The 10474-nt window shown below is 42.0% G+C and overlaps 1 protein-coding gene across 3 annotated transcripts; it reads right to left on the bottom strand.

Moving 5' to 3' along the window:
• Positions 1–80: 80 nt before the first annotated feature.
• Positions 81–10276, bottom strand: npat (nuclear protein, ataxia-telangiectasia locus). Of its 3 annotated transcripts, none has more exons than XM_070829473.1 (18): positions 10108–10276; positions 9812–9930; positions 9660–9720; positions 9500–9572; positions 9336–9376; positions 8762–8998; positions 8312–8387; positions 7623–7746; positions 7124–7215; positions 6878–6959; positions 6636–6732; positions 6382–6495; positions 5259–5786; positions 4410–5093; positions 3984–4084; positions 3550–3643; positions 2073–3364; positions 81–1565 (listed from the first exon to the last, which is right to left on the bottom strand). In XM_070829473.1, exons 1-18 carry the CDS (start codon positions 10142–10144, stop codon positions 1485–1487), a joined length of 3933 nt encoding a protein of 1310 aa, XP_070685574.1. In that variant the 5' UTR covers positions 10145–10276; the 3' UTR covers positions 81–1484. The 3 variants fall into 3 exon arrangements, with proteins under 3 accessions (XP_070685574.1, XP_070685573.1, XP_070685572.1); XM_070829472.1 differs by having other exon boundaries at positions 4410–4775; positions 4932–5786; XM_070829471.1 differs by having other exon boundaries at positions 4410–5786.
• Positions 10277–10474: the final 198 nt, after the last annotated feature.

Here is a 10474-nt window from a genome sequence, read left to right on the forward strand (position 1 = left end):
ATCAACTGTACAACAGTGGAAGCAACGCACAGCATTAAAAGCGCATTTTATTACTTTCATATTCAATGCAATAGGCTCAACTCACAAACGGGATACTTGTATTGTGAAATTACAGTGAAGACGTATTTCCGCAAGTTGTGCTTTGTGGCCCAATCGGAGGTTGCCAGATTTGCCAACAAAATATGACTATTATTACACCCTAGCCTTGAAATAGTTCTTTATTTTACCAGATAGTTATGAGAGATATTTGACTCTTAATTGAAATTCCACTTCCCGTATTCATTTAAAATATTAATGGAGGGGAACGAATTGCTCATAGTGAAAGGGGCAGTGGGTTCATGCTCAGCTTGAGTCATGTGTCTAAAACCACCAGAAAATGGCATTGCTCCTACGCCAATTCCTAAAAACGTTGTCAGGGGTGTGGGGAAAGTGTAAGGGATCTATCACATCTTTTGATACCTTAAATGTCACAATAGATCACCACAAGAAAAACAAGTAGGACAAAAGGTCACAACTGCATGTCACTTAACCTCACACAGAGCCTGCAATGCTGCAGACAGTGTGGGCGTCTCTTATATTCACACAGAAAGTTACAAACACTAAATTTATTGAGGCTCACATGAAATATAGGCCTTGCATGTTCCTCTTCACAGAAATATCACCACTCCTCAAGTGTTGTCCCAGTACACATTGACCTTCTTAGGCTCTTGCATCCTTCAAAATTCACACATTTTTGCATAGCAAACTATGTTAATTACAATCCTAGAGGTTGTAATTAAGTTGTACAGTTGGAGCGGGGCCAATAATGTCTGTGGGCACTGAGCAGAAACACACAAAGACTGGTTTGTTGTTTTATAACATTGAATGAAACCTGAAGATGGAAATAGTAGCAGGTGCAGTCATTTTCTCAGTATCTCTTTTTACCAACAGAAAAGAGAAAAAAAATATATATATATGTACACATTTATGCTAAAAAATAAATCTCCACATTACTTTATTTTGCAATGAACCAGACTTTTCTGAATAATCATAACTAAAATCAATGAGTTCTCATCATTCAGTGTAACTAAAATTACTGAGTATTTTCACATACCAACCAGTCAGTCAGCGTCCGTTCACACTAGAGTCAAATATTGACCAAGAAAATGCTTTGAGACATTAAACAATATGCGTTATGACAAAATGCCCGAAAACAAATGTGTTCGTTTTGTTGTAGCAGAAAATAATGATGAAAGCACAAGAATAAAAAAATACAACAAAGTGCTATGGTTGCCCTACTGTTGCTGCATCTAACAGGATTTGATGCAGATCAACCAAATCAAAGTCACTCATTGGCTGAAGGAGACATTGGAGCTTATAAGATCTCAGGCAGGGTTACTAATAGGAACCATAGGCACTGGTTTAGCAGATGGCTTGTTCTATTCCTGGATAGTAACCTAAGCAGGTCGTGATACCGTAGTCCTTTACTGTTGGTGTGTCCAGTTTCACTCATCATAGTGAAGTGAAGACAGGAACTTATCCACATCCAAGTCAAGGGGGAAGCAATCTACGAGTTTCTTCCTTTCCTGCAGATTTAAACCAAAAGTCAGAAATACAAGAGGAAAATATGTATATGTATGAATTGATGAAGTAAATCAACGTATTACTTTTCAGACATGCAGCCTTTGAATAAACACTTTTATACCATCTAAATGAAATGTACTGAAACCAAAAGGCAGTTCTGCTTAGAAAATCACCGCAATTTTTCAGCAGTAAAACACTTGTGGCAAACCATTTGAGCACTTAAGAGAGCCAGAGCACATTGGTTGTCATGTAGTGGAGTGTAGTTGTGGAGTTGTAAGCACTTTCTGCTTACACAGCTACACCAGTAAGACATCTAAGTAGAGCTGAAGTGATTAGTCAATTAAATGATTAGTTATTGCAGAAAATTAATCTGCAACTATTCTGATGATCATCTAAACTGTCAAACATCCCTTTGCTCCAAGATGTGCAGCTTTCTTTTGTCAAATTTGACGCTAAATTTAGTATCTTTGGGTGCAATTTGAAGACGTCACCGCTGATGTTGTACTCACCCTGTCTTTCTTTGCAGGCGGGCTGGCTGTGGGCGAAGATGGTTTGCGTTTCTTAGAATTCTTTGAGCTTGTGGGAGACTTTTCTCCTTGTCCCTCCTGGCGCAAACTGTCCTTCAGCGGAGTGCCTGTCCTGGCGATGGCGGCACGTGAAAGAATCATGAGTGTGTGAGCAGCCATGTTTATGCTGTTTTCACTGCCCGCCTCACTGGCTGGGCTGCAGGTGGGGACATCCGGGGTGTTGGGAGGCTTTAGATGCTTTGGAGTCCCATCTCCATCTTTAACCTTCTTCTGACAGGCAGGAGTCCTGGGACAGTCAGAAGTCTCCTCCTGGTTACGGCCAGACCCAGGGGTCGGGGGAAGACTTAGGTCTGAGCTGCCTTTTCCGGGCCTCTTGCCGGGGGTGGAAGGAGAGTTGAGCCCCTGGATGTCCTGCAGCATCTCAGCTGCCTGTTTGGCCAGAGAGGTGGTCTTTGAGGGGGCTTTTGTAGCCTTGGACTGAGGACTAGATGCAGGCTGGGTAACAGCTGGAGCGCCAACGTCTCTTGATGCAGACGACGAAGGTGTTGGCTGCTCTTCCATGCTACCCTTCATTTCGTTCTCTTTGTTAGCGGTCACATTTGGCATCTCCTGGGAGGGAGTCCTCTTTTCTGTTCGCCCCTCACGTGGTTTAGCGGGAGCTTTTTCTGTAGAGTCTTTCCTGCAACTCTCCTCTTTCTCCTTTGATGAAGAATCTTTAGTTTTTGCTCCATTACCATCTTTATCATGATTGTGTTTCATGTCGACAGATTTTGATCTCCTTCCTGATTCTGACTTTTTCAAAGTCTCAGGCTGTGAGGCATCAACCTGGCTGGTACTTGGACTTTGAGACTCTTGGTTATGGGTGCTATGATCTTGTTTGCGAGAGTTCTTTTTAACAGCATCTTTCTGGTGCTGTTGTGGAGGCATGGACTTCTCTGCCTCCTTCATGAAGCCTCTTCCAGCCTGGTCACCTGCCGAGCATCTGACAGGTTGTACCCTCCTCTTGGGCTTGTTGCCACCCAAGATAGCTGGCTTTGTTCGAGTGACTGACTGCGGATTACCTTTCTCAGTCTGCTGGACAGATTTTGATGTAAATGCATTTGTAACTGGAGGGAAAGGGGCTCTAGTTGTTTTTGCAGTTTGTGGTTGAACTTCAGCAGAAGAGTCAAAACATAATATTCTCCTGTGACAAGAGCCCTTTGCTGTATCCTGCTGGCCTGTGTTTTCAGCCAACACAGGTTGAACCAACTTATTAACCAGAAGCTGCTCAGTGCCTGGAATTCAGAGAAGTAAGGTTAGCGAAGTAAAGCAGAGTCATTAAAAGATGAAGCAGAGCAACAATGATGACATCTTTTTGTAACATAGAGTAAAAGCATATTAGATACATTTTAACCCATTATATGATATATAACTCTAGCTAGCAGGTAGCACTGGTCCCAGGTATCTTGTATTATCTTACCAGGAGCTGCAGTCTGTTTGACTGCCACCATGGGAGGTCTGGGCTTGACAAGTTCTGACTGCTGCACCGGTACTGGGCTTGGTACGGCAATGAGCTGTAAATACAACAATGCTGATAAGCTGTTTTTTTTGTGGACATTACTAAATGTGTTCAGCCGGTGGCGGCTCCTTAAAGCAGCAATGTTACAACACACTAGCCAATTATAAAGTCTTGGAAGGTGACAAGTAGATTTCATAGAAATATGCCTACTCTATCTCAGGTCACTTTGTTAAGGACGTGGAAAATGTTGGGCACAGAGGAATTCCCTCCAAGGGGCAGAATGGTGAATAAAGGTTTTGAGGGTTACATGAATGACGAGGGATCATACTATTCTGATGATAATGGTAAAAAGGGAAATACCATTTGATTACAAACTGCAGATTAAGTAATATTACCTGATTGGACAACATCTGGACGTTCCCCAGGGTTTTCTGCCCCATGACAGAAACAGGAAGCATCACAGGCTTAACAGGTGATGGTAAGATGAGTGCTGACCCTGCAGGTAAAGAGCACAGATTTTTTTTAAATAATACCAATACTTATAAAGACAATGGTGAAGGGAAACCTGCACCAGGGACAACACATAATGTACTGGTGAACTGGACTGCACTTCATTGTCAACCTGTGGAGCCCAAAAGCCCACAAGGGGAAGAGTGTCCACTTCATAGTAAGCTAAGATCACTACAAATCCAAACAAAAACAACAAACTAAACATCAAAAGTGATTACAAAAATCACAGTCAGTCAGATGCTACTGGAGTGACATAGAGACTAACTTTTGCCTATTAAGATGACCCACTGCTGTAGTCTGTTGTCTCTTACCGGTGGAATAGCCTTGAGAGAGAGTTGGTGTGGTCACACCATACTGGTTGGTGGGCAAAGACTGCCCCTTTGAGACCCCAGAAGACAATAGCACCTGTCTGGTTTGAGCATCTGTATTTGGGGTTTCAGTCACAAGGAAATAGCTGGCAGTGGCTCCTTGGAGGGCAGGGTTAGTGGTGTCCAGAGGTAGTTGAATTATGTAGTTTTGCTGGGGCTGTGATATCCTTGTTAATGGGGATGCCACTAAAGCCCCAGCCTTACTGCTGAGAGGACTAGCGTTTGCCTCAGAGCACTGTAGGCCACTCACTGCCAGTGCCGCCTCGTCCATGTTGGCTTTTGACGTGCCAGGGCCTCCAGGGGACTTCGCTGGAGAGGAAAGATAGATGGTGGGTATCTTGTCTCCAGGAATGTTAGGAATTGCCTGATTCAAGTCTGTGTCACTGGAAGGATCCTTATCTAGGTTATCAATGTGGTCCTGGGGCTCGGATATGATGATTTTCAAAGAAATTATATTGGAATCACCTTCAGCCTTGTTTGGGGCGGTGGAGTTGGTGGCTGGAGGATGACTTGCTGCACCAACTGGGGTACAAGAGGAGGAGGATGCAGGCGAGGCAGGTGTTGAAGAGGCGGGTGTAGCTGTGAGCGTTGCAGAGGTGGAGGCAGATGTGGGGGAGCCAGGTGTTACTGTAGAAGAAGACATGGAAGAGGCAGATTCATGTGTTACTGAGAGAGTAAACCCTGGTTGAGTGTCTCCTCCACTGCTTGAAATTGACATATGAGGTAGGTCAGCAGTCGTTGGAGTGTTGCTTAGTTCAACTTGTACAGGAGACAAAAAGGCAGGTTGTTTACTCAGAGCTGAAGATGTGGGTGCAGCAGGTTGCTCTTCAGTTCCTTGTGCTTGTTTACGCTCCTGTTTTTTGTCCACATTAGAGGCGGATGTTGTGTCTGGAGCTGCAAATGCAGCAGAGGCTCTTGACAAAGGAGCTGTGGTTGGTTCATTGAGGGCAGTTGTGATGGAGGTGCTGTCCTTAGAGGCTGGCTCCTGAGTGGCCAAGCTGTCTGAAGGAGGGGGGGGTGTATATTCATCAATATCCATCGGTGTGACAAAAACACTGTCATTGAAGAATGAGGTTTTTTCTTTTCTGGTCGAGACCAATGCAGCAGATGAGACAGATGAGACATCTTGCTGCTCCCCATGACTCACTAAAAGTCTGGCTGAACTGTTTTCAATTCTCGATGCTCTGCCACTGGGGCCAAGAACTGTTTTCTTAAGCAGGGTGGGAGCAGTAGACTTTCTGGTCTTGCGCTCTTGTCCAGCTCTCATCTTTGTAACCACTGCTGTTGTATCCGAAGCATTAGCATCTGTGTTTGTGCTGCCTGAAAAATAAAATAGAAAGTTTGATGATTAACCTGTCACTACCTGTATATTTTAGGTAGCTCTACCTTCATTATGGGTATTTTTTATTTCATGTCAAAAAATCAACAAAAGCAATTGGCATTTGACACAAAACCAACAATTTCTCTAGGACATACCCAGCCAACTACGGCAACTGTCAACAAACAGTGGTGAGTCTGCAAACTTATGTGAAACTTGACATGCACTAATGACATGGAGAGGGAGGAGGCCAAATGCAAAGTTATGCTGAGATGTTAGAAAAAGTGATACCTGTGTGACTGATTTAATGTAAAATATTACTTTATTTATTCTGAGGGATATCTTTGAAAGGAAATTATAAAAACCATTTGAGTTTTGGAGTGGAAACTTGTTGATCAAGCATAACCAAAACATGCACCCTCTCTAAAAGTTTGCACTATAAATAACAAATCTGAGTGTATCTATGAATGACTTTTCTCCCTTCCAAAGTTTGAATTCAATAAACCTGCCATTACCTGCGTGTGTTCTAAGACAATAATTAAAGGTACAATCTGTGTTTTCTTCCTATGAGAGACACCAATGAGCTTGTAAAGATACCTCGATCGTCACTCTGAAGGGGTCTGACTGTTGATGAAGGTTCAGCAGGCTCACTCTCTTCTGGACTACTGCTAATATCTCCATCCCCCGGTTCTCCATCGGGTCTAGATTTATCTGCAAATACATATTAGAAAACGTCAAGTGTATGAAATGGCTTTTAAATGGAGCCTTCATGGGCAACCGAAAAAAAGTGTGATTCAGACGTATTCTGCACAACAAACAAAATAAAAGCCATAATAAAAGGTCATAGTTACTGTATTCAAAGAGGTCAAAGAGGGCCTGAAAAGCTGGATCAGACTCTGTTTGCTCCAAAATGTCATGGATGGCATCGTCACTCATGTGGATTTCCCCCTGTGTCACGATATATGACAGGTAAATGAGCACAGCTTGATAAAATGATCATGAGAAATGTATGAGAAACATTTTTGAGGGGGAAAAAAGGAAAAAGAAATTATATTGTTATGATATATATACGTATATATTAGTTTTTAAGCACCTGCAGTCCTAGGATTTCATCTATAGACTGGTCTGCCTCCATTGTACTTGAAGAGGCCTTTGTTGTTTGGGGCGTTGGATCGCTTATATTGGAGATTAAACAGAGGAGAAAATAGTACAGCCATGTCATAACATGCTTGTAGACATGTCAAAACTTTCATTGCCACTGACAAAAAACTGAAATCAACCATCACAACAATTTCATACACACACAAAAAGGTGTGCAGAGTTCCAACTCAACACTTACCTGGCGAGGATTTTGTTGATGTTTTCAGCAAGCTTCTCCTGTAGTGATCTGTCCCCCAATATCTTGTCACGTGCATTTTGAATCACAAGTTGCTGTGGAAATTAGCATGTGCTGTGAGGTCACAACATTTATGTATAATGAATCTAAAAATAAGATTAATACATCTAAGAGAAAGCATGACGTTTCTGATGTTCAACTATTGCTTCAATTATTGCTTGTATTACTTCTAGAACCACAAAGAGGCAATTCTAAATATTCCCAGGTCACCTGCTAGTCTCAGGTCTGAGAGACATCAGATCCATTTAGCCCTTCCACCCCTGCACTCACTACATACTATAAATATCAATACAACTGTAAGTGATTTTATTTATTTCAGGTGACAACCTATTGATATTTAAGCCCTAATTTGTTGCACAAAATGGACCAAGATCATTACATGAGTTATTCAATCCTTTTCAGAGTAAAGGAATCCCGACACCAAACACACAGATCTACTTACAGGAAAGTTCTCATCACCAGCCTCCTCAGGTTGGGGTTCTGCATTGAGACTACTGGCAGTTGTGGCACATCTGCCAGGGCCAGTGGAACCACTCGCAGCACCACTTCTCTTTCTGGGCGTGTCCCTGCAGGCAGCAGGAAAAAAAACATCAAATAGCTGGAAGCCAACACGCACAAGACAAAAGGCAAAACAATGAGCACAAGAAAATGCCATCTTATACTAAAACACTACAAACTGAAGCCTCAATTTAACAATGAACACATATATGTGATAAAAGAGAATATTAAGTGACATTACATCATAAGGTGTTCATAATAAGAAGTATTTAGTAAAATATCACCCCTGTACATTTTCTTCAAGGATTTTGATTTGTTAATGCAAAACAGGTGTGCAACTCATTAGTGTCAAAAGTTTCTCTATTGAGGCAGATTTTATTGCCATTTGGTCTGGTGCAACCCAACAAGCCAATCCACATTTCTCACAGTGAACACTCTAACCTGTCATAACAGGTATAACGCAGGTATAACTAATGATGTGACAGCTAAATGGAATTCAGCAATCATTCATTTTGTTTTTTCACTGTGGCATGTCTAACTATCTTCAGTCTATTTGGTAGTAGGGTGTCTTCAGTGCTCTAATTAACTGGTTATTTACAATAACTGCAGTTTAGCAACAATAATCATCCTCACCATTTCCGTCGTCCAGGAGACATTGGGCCTGGATTTTGCCTTTGTTCTGAGACAATTACCTGTACAGGTGAATCCTCTGCAAGAGAGACATTATGACACACATTACACAAAAGCATTTTTTTGTGAATGAAGATACAACCAAGCATGCCAAAATACAATGAGCTTATAGAGCTTTGTTAAATCTCTTAAGACCCCAATGCAAAATGACAATAACTATGGGCTTCAGCAGGCGAACTTTTTCAAGTTGTCAATCAAAAATTCACAATCAGCTGTTAAAAAGGGACTTTTGGTCAAATAAAAATAGCCCTAACAGGACATGCTTTGTTTCAACATCTCAAATGTGTGAAACATTATATCAGCACAGGAAGTGAAAACAAAACGGCACAGCCTTCCAAACTGTTACTAATAAAACACAAAATAGAGAGAGCATTGATGTTTTATGATACTGACTGGGTGTGTTTGCTAAGCGGCTGACATCATGGATCTGCTGGTGCGTGCCACTGCCAGTAGCTGTTCGGGTGTGTGGGGCAGTGTAGCTCATGGGGGTGGAGTGGCAGAGCATGCTGTGGGAGGTGTTGGAGGGGCTCATGATGGAGCTTGTTTCAGAAATTGACAAGGAGGCGACACCACCGGCTGAAGTCAAGACCCTCTGTCTAGCCATGTTTGCCACTCCGAGGCGTGACCGTGCTGCAACGAACAGAGACTGATAAATAAAAGGCCTGTGTATAAACCCAGAGTGAAAACAATAATCAAACTATCTAATTCATGTAGTGCTTCTGGCTGAATATTAAAACATCATTTGGCAACTTTATTTAGAATGGGTGATGGCCATAATTTGCACACTCAATGTATTAACGACAATCTATACTCAACATATGTGGTATATACTTTTAAATGCTCTATGCTAGATGGTTTTTTAATATAAATATAAACTAGACGTTTCAGCATCAGTTACTTTTTGTTGGTAAAAAGTGACGGTAAACAATCGAATATTAAATGAAAACAGAAAAATTAACAGACTTACTTCTTTGACATGCTGATATAGCCGGAGAGTTCTGCAATGACCTAAGGAAAGATATAGAAGAATAACGATATCTGTGATGAAGATCCACCTGACATTTGAGACTGTGGTCTGTCTCAACTTGTTGCAGTTGAGGTAATGTAGAGGGTGATACTTGAAGCTCATACTTGATCTGGTTGAGAGTAAAATCCAGCTTTTTCCACAACGAAGTCATCATGGCAGGCACCTCATGACAAGATTCTGTTGAAGAAATTACAAACAACACATGAATAAGACTATATTATAAATGGTACATTTTGTAATGGGAACTATGTCAGGTGATCTCACCTTTTGTTTTGACAGCCATGTACTCATTTAAGATGGTTGTTAGGCCTTTCCCAAAGACAGACTGTGCAAAAAACAACCAAAAAAAACCAAAATGAATGCAGCTTTTACCTTCATGACATTCACTTCACAGTTTGTGAGAGAAACACACTTACAAACAAACAAGCAGGGATAGCCCCATCTCCTATGGTGTGGTCAGCATACTCTTTCAGGTTTGGGCTCTCATGAATGAAAGCCTGGCTTGTAGCGGACAGTCCCTCTTCTTGCAGGTACCCTGGGGAAGACATTTAGCAAGTTACAGAAACGGGCTCAAACTGATAGTTACCCCAAATACACCACATCATCTATCGTTGGCTGATGGCTTGGAAACAGTTAACGACTGTGAGCCGTGAGCCTCCAGGTTAAAGTGAAGTATCATTGTTAGCTAACGCTACAGCTTTGATAGACCTACCCAAAACAAGCCGGGCGACGTCGGACGGTAACAACATGGCTGCCCGTTGGTTGATTAAAAAAAGGACGTTATAGTGAACAGTTAGCTACATGTTTAGTGTCTCAGAAACCCGTTATACGCCGTCAAATAAAACAAAAACCGTCGGGCATTATTGTGAAGGAGGTGTGCTGAGGACACTGCTGCTCACTCAAAAGGCGGGGAACTCGAGCACGTATAACCCGGAAGTTTGGGATTGCTGTGCCGATAGGAACTCTGGTCGTTGTAGTACAACTAAAAAACTCACAGTCCTCTACTCCCTACAGGCTGCCGTACACAATTATATACGGGTGTAATCGATTGAACATGAGTTCTAAATGATATTCATAAC

The sequence above is a fragment of the Pempheris klunzingeri genome, chromosome 4, assembly GCF_042242105.1.
Source record: "Pempheris klunzingeri isolate RE-2024b chromosome 4, fPemKlu1.hap1, whole genome shotgun sequence".
In the NCBI taxonomy this organism is placed as follows: Eukaryota; Metazoa; Chordata; class Actinopteri; order Acropomatiformes; family Pempheridae; genus Pempheris; species Pempheris klunzingeri.